The sequence below is a fragment of the Notothenia coriiceps genome, unplaced genomic scaffold (assembly GCF_000735185.1).
Source record: "Notothenia coriiceps isolate Sejong01 unplaced genomic scaffold, NC01 NC01_scaffold00037246, whole genome shotgun sequence".
NCBI classification, from domain to species: domain Eukaryota; kingdom Metazoa; phylum Chordata; class Actinopteri; order Perciformes; family Nototheniidae; genus Notothenia; species Notothenia coriiceps.
The window spans coordinates 12,488,428-12,503,932 of NW_011369947.1; the positions used below are offsets into that span (position 1 = coordinate 12,488,428).

At 38.5% G+C, this 15,505-nt stretch overlaps 1 protein-coding gene across 4 annotated transcripts; it reads left to right on the forward strand.

Moving 5' to 3' along the window:
* Window positions 1–1,690: 1,690 nt before the first annotated feature.
* Window positions 1,691–14,935, forward strand: lhx9 (LIM homeobox 9). 4 transcript variants are annotated; one of them, XM_010794814.1, is made up of 6 exons: window positions 1,691–2,138; window positions 5,221–5,459; window positions 6,402–6,604; window positions 7,637–7,992; window positions 11,096–11,295; window positions 11,890–14,013. In XM_010794814.1, exons 2-6 carry the CDS (start codon window positions 5,280–5,282, stop codon window positions 12,142–12,144), a joined length of 1,194 nt encoding a protein of 397 aa, XP_010793116.1. In that variant the 5' UTR covers window positions 1,691–2,138; window positions 5,221–5,279; the 3' UTR covers window positions 12,145–14,013. The 4 variants fall into 4 exon arrangements, with proteins under 4 accessions (XP_010793116.1, XP_010793118.1, XP_010793115.1 ...); XM_010794816.1 differs by lacking the exons at window positions 1,691–2,138; window positions 11,890–14,013 and adding an exon at window positions 14,440–14,935 and having other exon boundaries at window positions 4,841–5,459; XM_010794813.1 differs by lacking the exon at window positions 1,691–2,138 and having other exon boundaries at window positions 4,841–5,459.
* The last annotated feature ends 570 nt before the right edge of the window (window positions 14,936–15,505 follow it).

The window sequence follows — 15,505 nt, forward strand, 5'->3', positions numbered from 1 at the left end:
ACACACACACACACACTCTCTCTTCCCTCCCTTTCCTTTCCCACTCCTCTCCTTCTCTCCTTCATTCTGTCAGTGTTTAGCCCGTGGTTCCCCGCTGCACAGTGGATCCTGGGAGAGCCTTCCCACCACCTCCTCCTCCTCCTCCTCCTTCTTCCTCGCCTCCTCAGCTCCTATTCTGGCCATGCTCTGGGAGTGACTGAGAGCTCCCTCCACGAGACTGAGTGTCACTTGAGGTGACCCAGAAATGATGACTCCAGATGAACCTTGGATGTGTGGTAATCTAACCACCATGCCCAAGGAGCCAGGCAGCCGTGGAGGCAGGCATCCTGGGCTGATGCAGTGTCTGTGCTCTCCCTGTTGAGCCGAGCTCGCTGCACATCCTGTCTGCGTATCATGCTCCCAGAATGCTGTGTGCACTGTTCGTGTTGTGGTACACAGTGAAATGGATCTCAGTGGCGTTGCATTATTGATGAGATACATTGTGATGTCAGCCCAGGCGGAAGGAGCAAAGCAAAAATGACTGTTAGCAGTATGGCACTGTGTCATTTATGCAAGCATACAGAGGTGTAATTAATTGTCACCCTTTGCTCTCATTGGAGCTAATAGCGTCTATTCACTTGTGTCAATATAAATCAGTCCATCTATACCTTAATGTGTTATCCAATTGGACAGTGTGAGCAGGTTTAGGGCATCCTGTCCTCTGGATGACCTGTCTTTTTTTATGTTAACAGCAAATATATAATTCAGATGGAGGCACCATGCACTTTAAAGTGTTAACATTTTGTTATTAATGTTATTATTATTTAACTGCTTGTCCTGTTGTTTAGGTGACTAATAATCTACCAATGCACAAAGCAAATACACCAACATTATACTGTATATTAGGGAAATTAATGATCAATATTGAAATAAAATAAACATATCCTCTTAGCAGTCAGGAAAAATGAAATCTTTAAAGCATAAACAATATTAATATTTACTAAAAAAAACCTGACATTATTACATGTGGTGAATTTTTCATCAACATTTTTTTGTATTCATTAGATGTTGCAACATGACGCAAAATGAGTGTGGATGGTGCCTAGCTCTGTATCCTGCAGTGGGTTATAATATGAAGTTTGTCAGCTGGACTCTGCTGGTGAGTCAGATGGAGAAACATGCATCACAGTTCAGGGGAAACGAAACTTGAACCAAATTATTTAATTATTTTTCATATTGTTGATATGGGGAATTCATTCAATACAACCAGAAAATAGGAATCTAGAGAAAGACACCAGAAAAATAAAGATATAACATATAATGTGTGTACAGATTACATGACGTTGAAATATAATGAATAACATTATAGCCATAGCAAAGGCCTATCACTGCTTGGTGCAGATTTGTCACATTAAATTGGTAAAATTCAGAAATTATTTAGCACCTTTATTTAAAAATTTTTTTTTGATTTGTAGAAAAACACTTTAACAGCACGCTTTGTGTTTCTGTGCTCCATATCTATGTCAGATTGATTGATGTAGTTTGACTATATAGCTACTTATTTATTCACAAAAACCTCTGCTCTCACACCAATGAAATTACAGCTGTAAGTATTTCACTTAAATCCCATATAGCCTAATGAATTCTTGATTGATATGTGTAGTTTATGTTCTTGATCACATCCTTTAACGTTGTTTGCAATATGCGTTCCCAAATAGTCTTTTGGGGTTAGAATAACACTTTACTATTTAAATTCATACAAAACAGCTGTGAAATGCATATCGTTTGAAGGGGGGGAAACACCAGATTTGTCTAATATTACAAAATCCTGCTCTATATAACAGTAGTTGCATTCCATTTGGCGAATCTAGATTATTTTTATTTTTATTTTACATCACATATTCTAACCTATGAGTAGGCCATTGGCTCATAGCTTCCCATTTTCTTTGCTGTTGCCTGCGTGTGTGGTTGTGTTGAGGGGTTCCTGCATACCGGAGAGGAATATTTAAATGTCTTGTGTTTTAATTGACGCCCGAACTAGAGGAGCTCAGAAACGAGGAACAGCCCCCATCTACCGGCAGCGTGTCCTCTGTCTCCGACACTGCCTCAGTCCGGAGCTGCTCCGCTGCACGCTGCACAGGGATCTCACACTGCCTCAGGTAAGACCTTTTTCCATCTCTGCTTTGGGTAAATAAAAATACAAAGTAGGCCTATGTTTAATAATAAAAAATAAAAAAACGCGTGAAGCAATGCCCGACTGATCTGAAGCATGATTACGTTCTCCGGTATAAACAGGCATGTGGTAAAACAAAAAGCAAACCCCTCGAATCTCTATATTACACCCTATATTTTTTATTAACGGGCTACGAAATATTACGTAATCATCTTAATATAACATATGCGTTTGTTGGTGGTATTAAAAGTGCACGTTCAACGGCAGGAACAATATGAATTGACGCCCTTCATTTAAAATAGGTAATAGCTAGTTTTTTTTACTGTTCGCTGCTGAGATTTTATTCTTTTTAATTAATAAAATCCAGGGAGTCATCTTGGATTTACACGCCATTTTAAATATTGTTACCAGTGTTTTTGTTTTTTTACGCGTCAAATATTTTTTAAATGAAGCTCCATACAGTGCATAAACAAGCAGCGTGCATTACGTTTTTAAAAGACTTGGCATGATAAAGCCAGATCACAAATATTAAATTAGGGCCAATCAGTCCCAGTAACTTAACGAATAATGACACTGAACCGTCCAGATGAATTGTCTTCAATTGATTTAGAGCCAGTAATAAAATATGATGGATAACATAACTCAGTTTCTTTATTAATAGGATTCGCTCAGAACACGATTCAAACGATAGGCTACATGCATATTTCCTAATTGATAAAACACTGTCACATTTTTTCTTAAATGTTTTTGTAAAAGCATGACATTGTGAATTGGCTTTGGTTTATCTAAGATTTTCTAACAAATAACAATATGAACTAAAATATAATAAATATAAAAGCAGTGCTTTAAATGTAGTTGCTGGTAGCCCTAATATCCTAATTAGATACCAAGAAAAGGAAACGAAACAAAACAAAACGAACACAAAAGACAGTATTCCCTCAGCCCCTTGGTGTTCACTGACACATTGTTAAACCCTCTTCAGTCAAATGAAATGTCACTGCTGGAGGCAACGGGTCAAAACACTGTTCTTTATCGACATTAACGATATGTCTTAATAAAAAAATACGTAAACATGTACACACTGTATTTATAGTAGCCTACACAGTGTAATCAAGCCCAGTTTTTGAATTGAGCCGTTCTAATTTCCGTGGAGAAAGAAAACAGCAGAAAGATTAAATATCACACAGAGCTGAGTTGATCGGTCCTCTCAGGGTGTCTTTGTCCAGGTGAAAGAAATCCCTGTGTCCTTTTTGACTCTCCTTTCACCGCTTTCTGGCTGGTGCTGGGACTCTGACAAAGCGCAAATGAACGATATGTCTCCAGAACAGCTGCAGGTCCAGCCCGTAGCCTACTGGAGGGTCCGAGCATTGTCTCATAGCGCAGTTATCAGGAGGCCTCCAATTAAAGCCAACACAACTTCATGCTGGGGGAGTGGGAGGGTGGGAGGGAGTGCACATGATAATGTAACACGTCTTGAGATGAAGCATCCACACCTGCAAACCCCCCTGAGCCTCAGTAAGCTAAATCTATTAATGGGACCATATAGTCACAGTGAGTCTATTGTTTTATGGCAAAAATCTTCCATCTAGCCATCGACCCTAAGCTGCAAAGGCCCGTGTGCAAGGAAATATTATCTATACAGACTTTGAGCTGCCTCATTTTGGTTTGTTGTCACCGTATTTGGCCTGCATGTTGGACCGTAAAGCCATTCATTATATTTGCGTTTCAGAGTTTTCACACTCTTTGACACATTTTTTTATAACTCCAAAGTCGCCTATAACGTATATTATAGGCTAGTCAACTAAATGGAACGCTGATTTCTGAAAATATTCAATTGATTCATAGCTATAAAAGTTCGAATAAATGTGTTTATATTATAAATCATATATGCTGCAAGCTAATGCAGGGAGTTATTTGTGTTTTAATCTGGTTAAATTAAGAGAAAAATGAACTGAAAATAATAATAATAATTCAATTTATTTCAGATTGTTTAATATCTGTCACCGCCCTTTAGCCTATCAATGATAACTGCCCCGCCCCAAACAATACACACACACACACACACACACACACACACACACACACACACACACACACACACACACACAAACACACACTTATTATTATTGTATTTTCCCACCCACCAAACAGCTGATAAAGAAAGAATGAAACACTTAAATCTGTGATTTCTTTAACAGTAAAGCAATTAAAGTGTCTTCAAAGCAGTAATAATTGAATATATTCGGGAGAATCACTTATCCTCATATCTGACTACTTTAATGAAACTCCAAGAATTTAACATAAATGCATGCTATTTTTAATATGTTTAAAATATATTTACACTTAAATGACTGCATTGTAGTTTATGCAACATCCGCATTACTCTCCAGCATCCTCTCCTGTATATGGAGGAATACAAGTAATCAAAATGTCAATACCGTAAAGTAGTGGTCCTTCGCGCAGCCGGAATCGGGAGTTTTTTAGGTAGAGTGACAGCTCTTTGTTGGTGAATAGAAATCAGTGCCGATGGAGAGAGAGAGAGTGAGAGGGGGGAGACACAGAGTATGGAGAGAGAGAGAGAGAGAGAGAGAGAGAGAGAGAGAGAGAGAGAGAGAGTGGGGGGAACTCCTCCTACCAAATTATTCAGACTGGGTAGGCTTTGCTCTCTTCACAAATAGGACACGGTTCTCAAATCCAGGCAGTCCCAACCTGACCTCCAAGCACCAAGGAACCCCTGACTGGGAAACCGGGAGAGAGAAATCACCAAAAAAGAATCAACAAAAACTTTGTGTCATTATTTTTGGCCAGTTTTCACACTGTAGCCCCCTCCCCTCCTCCCTCCCCACCACTTCCACACCGGTGTGTCGCGTCATTTGGACTATATATTTTTCCTCGAGGAGAGACATTCACGGGAAGAAGGAAAAAGCTGGTGCACCACCACCACCTCCTCCTGTCCCACCCATGTTGTAGTTTCTTGGTTCAATTTTTCTTCCAGTTGCCTTTGCACTGTGGGGGGAAGCTGATCTGAATCTCTGGGGTTGAGTTGTTGTGTTGTGTGCCTCTCTCAGAGCCTTAGAGCCCGGTTGGATGCGCTGAGAGAGCGGGGCGCAGCGCTGCAGTTCAGTATATGGAAGTTGTGAGCTGCAAGACAGAGGCAGGCAGTTGCAAGTTGCGTCCAGGACCGGGAGCCATGCTTTTCCACGGGATCTCCGGGGATCACATCCAAGGGATCATGGAGGAGATGGAGAGAAGGTCGAAAACCGAGTCGCGTATGGCGAAGGGGATGCAGCTGAACGGAAGAGAGTCGGTAAGTGTCCACCAGTGTTTGAATTCATGTTGAAAGTCGTTTTAATAATACTGTTTGAACCACGACTGTGGCACCGTGACACAGGAACAATACAGTTGTTTTGGTCTAAGCAGGATTAGGAGAATTTATCAGTTACTTATTTGTGTTTAATTATGTTCAAATGTTGTAGTCTTTGTCCAAAATTAATTTTCCCTTGTGGAGTGTATTTCGTAATGACAGTTAAAATGTCCTATTTTGTTGTTATAACTTCTCAAAAAGGCCTGTTTAAACAAAATAACTACTCAAAGCAAACTGGCTCCCTATTTACATGCAGTTGTCTCTAAATATATATTTGAAACACAGTTTTACTCTTGACATCAAATAAAACATTGTGGAACAATACATCGTTTTCTGTGGACAAATGTACTGGTTGCAGTTCTGGCCATTATTTATGTAGAATTAACTGTTGTCAATAAGGCATATGTTGTATTTTATTATTATCATTATTATTATTATCATTAATTCTTACATTTTAGTTTTTTTAAATGGAAAATATCCTATATTTACTCTTGTTTTAATAGGCTTTATTCAATAAATATATGTTTGACCCTAAAATTGTTACAGTGAATTTTTTTTTTTTTTTACTTTAATGAACATAAGGATATGTTAAACTAAGAAAAATATAAGTTTGGCAAAACAAAAGTATTTAACTCTCCCTAATATTAATTTAATTTTCCTAAGCGTCTTTCATTGACAGTGTGTACCTTAATTGGGGCATGTGAACACACCAAGCCTGCATTTGTTTAACAGCGTGTTTAAAGCTCTTAAAAAGGCCTTTACTTGATCGATTAAACGTTTAATCTCGTGAGCATAAAGCTTCCAAAGGCCTCTGTTTTTACATATGTGTTGAATAAGTCTCTTGACGGGAGTTGCCATGACCTTTTTTCTGTCTCGTTGACTCAGACCATAACTTCCATGAGCCAGGAGAAGCCTGCTCTGTGTGCCGGCTGTGGCGGCAAGATTTCGGACAGATACTACCTCCTGGCCGTGGACAAACAGTGGCACCTGCGGTGTCTCAAATGCTGTGAATGTAAACTAGCGCTGGAGTCAGAGCTTACGTGTTTTGCCAAGGATGGGAGTATCTATTGCAAGGAAGACTACTACAGGTATGAACAATGAAGGTTAACATTTTTAGAAATGTAAAGACGTCTCACGAAAACATTAGTCTCTATAGTGCGCACATCCTCCCAAAGCTGCTGATCGTATAATTAGCCTATATATTTTTAATTTAATTTTAAACCCTTTAATAAACAACGAATTTTAGGGGGAAATATTTTATAGGCTACATACACACTTTTGCCTAGTTTTACCTGGTTCAACAGGCTCTGGTTGTTCATCTTGAATTATGTTTAAGCCTTTAGGTCCAATTAATTCTTATTATTTTCTGAATATAATCATAACAATCTCACAGGGACCTTCGTGGTGTTAATTGGTAAAAATATATGATATTAATTAATACATTTTCTTTCGTTTGAAACCCAGATGTAATATTTTCCCATGACAATGTGGGAATGTAAACCCTATTAGTTTAAGCCTAACATAAGCAGGAACAAAAGAGCAAATAGTTGTACATGTATATCCTGTTATAAAACGACCCATAGCTTTGTTCGACAACTTCAATGTGGATAATAACGAGTTATATTGATCAGTTAAAATACAGTCATTTGTGTGTTAACATGCATGTATACAGCCATGCACATGCCTGAATTTTATTTAGAATTCACAATAATAAGAAAACAATATGGTAACAAAAATCATGTTTACCAGGGTTAGCTGTCTCGCCGATACTAATAGGCTACTATACTTCCACATATTAGCCTTTTGTGTTTAATGTCAGCTACAGTGTCATGAGGTTAGCAAACGCACCTAAGTTTAATCACTGAAACTGTGGACTGTTAGAGAAAATATTTTTATTTGTAGGCCAGATGTGGCTAATAGGTCAGAATTTAAACTCAGTCTATAGCCTTTTATAGGCCTACTGCCAAATACAATAAAGCTGTGGCAGGTATAACTTGTCTCTCAAGACAAGGAAAAAGCATGGTTAGGTTATTTTAGCCTGTTAACGTGCCGGTTATATTTCGGCCCCTGTCCCACTTTGTTTCTTTGTATGAAGAGTCTTGACGATTAATCTGTTCCAGAAGGTTCTCCGTGCAGAGGTGCGCGCGCTGCCACCTCGGGATATCGGCATCGGAGATGGTGATGCGGGCACGCGACTCCGTGTACCACCTGAGCTGCTTCACGTGCACCACCTGCAACAAGACGCTGAGCACAGGTGACCACTTCGGCATGAAGGACAGCCTGGTGTACTGCCGGCTGCACTTCGAGACGCTGGTGCAGGGACCGGACTATCACCAGCAGCTCAACTTCGCCGAGCTGGCGGCCAAAGGCGGCGGCCTCACCCTGCCTTACTTCAACGGCACCGGGACATCACAGAAGGGGAGGCCGCGCAAGAGGAAGAGCCCGGCCATGGGGATAGATATACCCAGCTACAATGGTGAGCCTCACTTCAAGTCAGCAACAGAAACACACGTAGGCCACATAGGCTAGGCTACTATAAAGTTATTAGTCTACCCTAATTGTAGCCTTTAACAGTAGGCCTATGTCCTCTTTTACAAATGCCAAATAATGGGAACATCGAAACTTATCACAAAACAAACCGAGCTGTTTAGCTAAGTACACTCTAAGCAGTTCCTCATTATGGGTTGACCCTTTGGAGCCCAAACTATGGCAACCTTTTTTTCTGCATTGTGGTTAATGTATTCTTCACTAAAATCTACCAACATGTCTTCTTCATAAATTATTTTTAATGTTCTAAAATACAGCACCAATATGAATACGTTTAGGTAAAATTGGCATCAATTCAATAGATAAATATACGTATTTTTAAATAACCTTTCTGGATGGATTTGTTTCCAGTACGCGTAAAATCCTCGCTTTTTTTCTCCCAGACGGTTCCTGAACGCCTCAGCTAATAGATACACCTTCCACGAAAGCATCTCTGCTGTAGGCTATGCTAAAGTAGGTGGACTTTGCCTGGGTGCAGCGGCGCCCGCAGCCGTGGGATAATTGATCTGCAGCTTTCTGTCCACGCGTCTTTCACGCCCCGTGTTTGTGCTTTAAACGGTGGCGTGTGTTGCACGGAGAAAGTTCGAAAATTGATATGGTCGTCAACCTTCACTTCGACTTTTACAATTAAGACTAATTTAGGTCAAGAAAAGTGTTTGAACGGGTGTGAAGGGGCTACATTTAGTCTGGTAGGCCGACTGCTACGTAAAAATCGAGGCCAAAGTCAGTGCTTTCACAGTCTTTGACTTTTGTTGGAAGACAGAAAAACTGTTTACTATTAGCCTACCAGTCAACATTAAAGGTCTGCTAAGGTTTCATTCAAAATCTCGCATTGAATCGGGTTATAACTGAATGTTATAACCCCCCGTCTGCGTCCCCATTTTGTTGTCTCTTTCTGCGAATTAGTGTTAGGTTGAGAAAGTTTGTCTTTGTGCGTCAAGTTTCCAGTGTTCCTGCTGAATGGGGAGGAATAAGGGTAATCTGCGCGTTAATTGTTCTTCGCTAATTGAAGGTGACGTTGGAATCTCTGCCCTCCTGAGCTGCGGTCAGCCCGGTTCTCACAGCGCCGAGCAGCCCTGTACACCACCCACCCCGGCTCTAAGCCTTGTTATCCGCAAACACAAGAGATTATGCAAAACCTAAAGTTCTCATGGATGCCTTAGTAGAAAAATTATCATTGTATTTTTATTTAATAGCACGACATTCCTAACCTACTTCAGCAAAGCGTTTGAATAACATATAATGCAGCCTAAACAGGTAAAAGAACCCACAGAAAAATACATAAAACTCATTAAGAATTCCTTGTGAGTTCATTATCTAGCGCCACAGACACTGTAAAAGGTCCCTGTGGGAATATCATGTTTTACATTTGGTTTACTAAATAAAATAGAATGACGTCGAATATATTTTCAAATTGTAAAAGAGCCACTAAGCTTCTTTAGGTAATGTTAAATGTTCAAAAATGTAGGACCTTATAAAGAATTAAAATCAGCCTGAACTAAAATAAATACAAACATACAATAAATTATGTATTAACTAAATATGTTTAGTGTTGATATCTTGTCTCTTTTTCCTCTGTTGTTTAGGTTAATGTATTGTTCTGCAGATCAGGAGACTCATATTCATGACAAATAGGAGGAGGTTTTGAGCACATTTGTGTTTGTTTTCACCAGGGAAAGATATGGGTCTACTGAGTATTCCACATCACTCAGTAAAGTTTGTTTGGATATAGAGACCCCTAGTGGGTAATATCTAGTGAAACACAATCCAGTGAAGGCTGGAACAGAGGAACAAAGATGTCAATGATTGTCATATTAATGGTGCGTTTAAGTGTCACAAGAAGAAGCCTTGTATAAAAAAAACAAAATGCAGGCCATTACATGTACCCCGAAAATATGCCACACACACTACTGTATGTGTCCCATAGATTGATAATTCTGTGTCTGCCTTATTAAAACTGATTTGTAATATAAGCAATAATTCCTCCTTGAGACACTCTTTGCACTGCATCTTTATGATGAAACTATAGTGTAAGTAACTTCATATTTGATCATCCACTAAAAAAAACATGTGGTCAGCATTGCTGTTACATGGAGACACGAAAATCAATAGAGCCTACTGTATAATTTAGAAATCCTATGCTTATTCTTTGCTGGCTATATTTACTCCCCCGAGGACACAATCTTATACGACCTGCTCTCACATAAATCTTAGATTCTATAGAAGAATTATAATCCATACAAAATATAATTATTTGTATTTTGCTGTATATCTTTGCTGCAATCATTTATTTGAGCTGGAATTTGCTGTTGCAAAAGAATAGAATAATGCAAAAATGATGTCGTACAACATTATGACGAATTATACATGATCTTTTCTTAATGCTGAGATAAATGTTTTCCCCACGCATTTTTGCCACACAAGCATTTTTTTCAGTAGAACCGTTTTAGCATTTCAACGTCTTTAAGTATTTTACACATGCAGTTCTAAGCTATTGACAAATGAGGCCCATTAGTCCTATTAGTATTTGCAAACACAAGCAGAAATAATTCAGCCCGTTCCCATTGTGGTTGAAAAATCTCATACAGATGATACAAAAAACACTAATTGTGACTACTAATTCTTTGCAATACATTTTCGGTTGAATTTCTTAACACTTATTTGCACAATTGCAACTGTTTGTTATGATTATACCAAATATTCCCTACTTTTCCTAAGGGCATATGAAAGATCTGTTAACAAAGCAAGTCAAAGGAAATGCATGAACTTTCCACAAGGTCCACATGAGATCGCCTTAGTCTAATACGCTTTCCTTGCTTAACTGGATGATGTAATTTCAAGAAATCATTAGACACAATTTTGAAATATCCTTATTTAGTAATTTTTCAGTTTTATTTTCAGTTGTTTATTAATTTTTTAGCACAGATAAAATGAACTCTCATGCAAAGTGTCAAAACGAAATGAACATTTATTGCTGTTGTTCCATTCGGACTCTGATCCTCCCCCTGTGCTCTGCTCTCTGCCCCCCCCAGGCTGCAACGAAAACGACACGGATCACATGGACCGGGAGCAGTCCTACGCTCCAACACAGAAGACCAAACGCATGCGGACGTCCTTCAAGCACCATCAGCTGCGGACAATGAAATCCTACTTTGCCATCAACCACAACCCAGATGCCAAGGACTTAAAGCAACTGGCCCAGAAAACTGGCCTCACTAAGAGAGTTCTACAGGTAAGCACAACGCCATTCCTATTGATCTGATCACCCCATATGTGAGTCTGCACACCACTCCTCCTCCATGTCCCTCTCATTTCACACCAATATTACCATTCAAGTCATCTTTTTGATTTTGTTTGTTTTGTTGGCCCATTTAGTCATTAGATGTATATCCAGGGGTATTACTCAGAAATCTTGTAGATTCTTAAATGTAATATTTCTTGGGAAAGAAAGCAGAAACGTTGTTGATAGGCGTAGAAACATAAGTGTATAAGTGAAGCTGATATTATTATTAATCAGAGTGCACATGCTCTTTTATCTGTGGAACAGAAAATAGTGTAATTCAAATCTCCCAGATAAAACATTCAAAAATAATTTTGATTTGTTGTTCAGGAGCTACCTGGTTCATTGTTATCTGCCCCTTAAGCTCAAATTAATGTATGAAAATTGCAATATAACAATTCATAGACATATGGCAAGGGCAAGTTGATACAGAAATAGCTGTGATAACTTGATATGTAAACTACTGTACAAATGATTTGATACTTTCTTTTTCAAAATTAATCTTAAACGCAAAAAAGTAAAAGCCACATTGGGATTGGTTTGCAGGTTTGGTTCCAAAACGCAAGAGCCAAATTCAGAAGGAACGTTTTGCGACAGGAGAATGGAGGTGTTGATAAGACTGATGGCACCTCACTCCCTCCACCCTCATCTGACAGTGGGGCCATGAGCCCCCCCTCCAGCGCGGCCACACTAACAGACCTGACAAACCCCTCTATCACTGTAGTGACCTCCGTCACCTCTAGTTTGGACAGCCATGATTCGGGGAGCCCTTCACAAACTACCTTGACAAACCTTTTCTAACACGCTATCCCCAACAGACTGTTTTTTTTTAAATCTGTTTTTCTTTTGTTTTTGTTTTATTTCCTCAATTTACATTTTATTTTTTTAAGTGACACCTTTAAGATACAGCTCCTTGGAAATGAAAGTGCTGTACTGTGTACACAAACAAGAACAACAAGAGCAAGAACAGCAGCGACCACATTAAAACACGAGGACATCTTTTAACGTGTAGCATTTTAAACCGCATGGCAGCCGTGTCTGTAGTTGACTTACAGTTTGCAGAGATTGATTTTGGACGGGACATTTTTGAAGTTGAAGGCATTACAAAATTGTCATGGATCTCACAATTCATCAAAAAAACAAAAACAAACTAAACTTAAAGCGTGTCTGGAAATCTTAATTGATTTGACTTTATTTGTACATTTGTAATGATTTATGATAAAACAAGCCCTTCCTAATTTATGATTAATTGGTGATTTTAAAATACTATGAATATTTTGCGCTGAGAAAATCCTGTATATGTATGCACTGTTTTCGCACTATCCAATTTGAAGATTTATTTTCTGTTTTGGCATCATTTGGGAAATAAACTTGTAGAATGTTCTGTTTATGGGTAACTCCAGAAAACAGGCTTAATATTTCCGCATGTTTCAGTCTTAATGACTGAGTTGGATGGAATCAGACGTGGAGAGATCTCACAGAGCTACATGGAAAACGTCTAAATTGCATTCTAAGCGCCCAACCATCGCAGCTTATATGGCAGCTAGATGCTGAAACCACATAGGTTTTTGTTTTGATTCACAAATCTACTGTGAAAAAGAGAAAACATCTGATCCCACAATCTGTACAGTGGTAACTGTTCAACATGTAATGCAGTCAGTTTGATCATTTGAAATCCGCAGGAGGAATTGGGATCTGAGAACAGTTTATGCACGCTGTTGCAATCGATTGTTTTCATGACAGAGCACTTTTTCAGATTTGTTGGCATCTCAGATTAACCGTAGTCAAATGGATAAATCCTAGTAAACATATCCATAGATCCACAGCTTGACTCAATTGCACAGTGACAATATACTGCCCAGTGAAAAGTGCATTATTGTTTTTATCATGTTGCTCAGGGTAACGATGTGATTTTAAAAGGGAAAAGGAGTAGGGGGAGAAATGAAGTGGTTGCGACGTTGCAGACTAGATTTGTAGAGCTGACATGAACAATAAAAATGACCTCAGATAGGTGGAGTCGCAAGAGGCAGCCAGTGGGAAATCATTGTCCATGTGTTCTCCTTTTTGGCCATATGTATACTTTCTTTAATGACACTTGCCACTGAACAGACCAAAAACATGTTTCTTCTGGCTGAGAGAAAGAGAGAAAAGAAAGAGAGAGCAAATCTTCAATAGAGTTGATACATTTCATTGTGAGCGTCACAATTTGTTCTCTTGTAGAACAAAGTGGTACTCTAGATCTACTTAATGAAGTAGATGCCTAACTCAGTTCTGCTATGTGCCTTATGCTATAACTTGGGAGAAAGTTTGTGATATTCAGGATATATGTGTTCTTTGTTAACTGATTCACATCCTTTTGACGCCTCACTAGTTTTGTACTGTTTTGCATCTTATTTCCGAAGATCTTTTTATGGTGTGTCCTGTTCAAAAGGGGGCAGCGATGTCATAGAAAGCATTTGTGCACTCTTTCAGATATAGTTGGGTAATCCAAGAACCTTATATATTGATCTTCGTGTTAATAGTTGAGTACAGTAAGTGTTCTATCAAGATTGTCCATGTTTCCCTGTTTCTTGATAAAGATGGTGTATAGAAACTATTTCCCCCTAAATATTTATGGACCAAACGGTTGTTATATATCTTATTAAATTTGTGTGAATAAAAATACTTTGCTTTAAATGGGTTTTATTTTTCATTACACTTGCCATTTTTGTGTTTTATCTTGAGTACAATTTTCTTTTATCACATCTGCAAATGAGTAAAGCATTCAGTTATTAATGACCAGTTAAACGTCCTCATTTTTGCTCCCATTTTTAATTTCTATTTCCTATTTTATGATGTTTATGGTTTTTAACGTAATGCCCCATGGATTTGCATCTAAACCCTGCAGTCAAAAATATGAATTTGCTTTTTAATGCATGAATATGGCTTTTAAATTTAAATCAAAGGAATGCTGCAAAGCATTTATCAATATATATCTATATTTATATATATTATGCATAACATTGGTAAACCTAAAATGAAGTAAGAGTAATTGCAGACCCAGTAAAGCCAGGTTGCTCTGTAGTTAATATATTCTTACTCTATTATTTCTTTCAGGGAGAACAAATCTTGGGGCATTACAGCCATACATCCCGGCGTTTGAAAATTCCCTAAAGTATTAACAGAAGGGGAAAACTTTGATGGGAATTCCTCACCATTGAAGACAAAGACAATATTAGGATAAGACGTTAGCATATTGAGAACAAATAAACAACCAACATAAAACCTGTTTGAGTTGCAAATGTACAACGGATGATTTTTTTAACAACAATTTGTCCTGAATGTTTGAATCCATCAACGGAGGAGACCCTACAATGTATGCTATTTATGACATCAATGTGAAGAAAAAAAATCTTTCTGTATTGGAATGGTATATACACAAAACTGATGATTAAAATGTATTGTAACATGGTAAAAAAAAAAAACTGACAGTACTGCAAAGGATGTAATTACAACAGCAGGAATCCAACATGACAACAGTGTGAAACAGAGATGCTATGGATGATATTGGTATGCACACACACACACACACACACACACACACACACACACACACACACACACACACACACACACACACACACACACACACACACACACACACACTACACTACACATGTACTTTTTCCTATTGCCTTGCTCCTAAATAAGCACTATATATAAATTCCTATAATCTTTGTTCTGCAACACACACACTTAGATAAACAAATGCACACACGCTGCACCCCGCCCAAGAATCAGCTTGCTAAATAGAAGTTTTCTTTTGTCACAAGTGTCATTTCGTAAACACATGGCCTCCTTGAAACTCGGCAGCAGGATGCCCATCAAATGTGATGAGTGTATGAAGAGGACTGCAGAGCTGGAGCTTTGCCATCTGGCTGCACAGAGGGAAGGAAGTGAAAAAACAAAGCAGATAAAGAAGAGATTCTCATTTTGCATGCGCTCATCATCTTGCTAACATTTCCTTGAGATGTGTATTATTTCCTTTGATTCATTGTATGATTCATTGTCAGCTGCAAAATAAAGCATATGAAAATGATTTCCCTGATGCCACTATAGTACCTCACAGTGGAAAAACACTCCTATAGATTATATTACATTTGTTTTCTTCTATAAATGTATC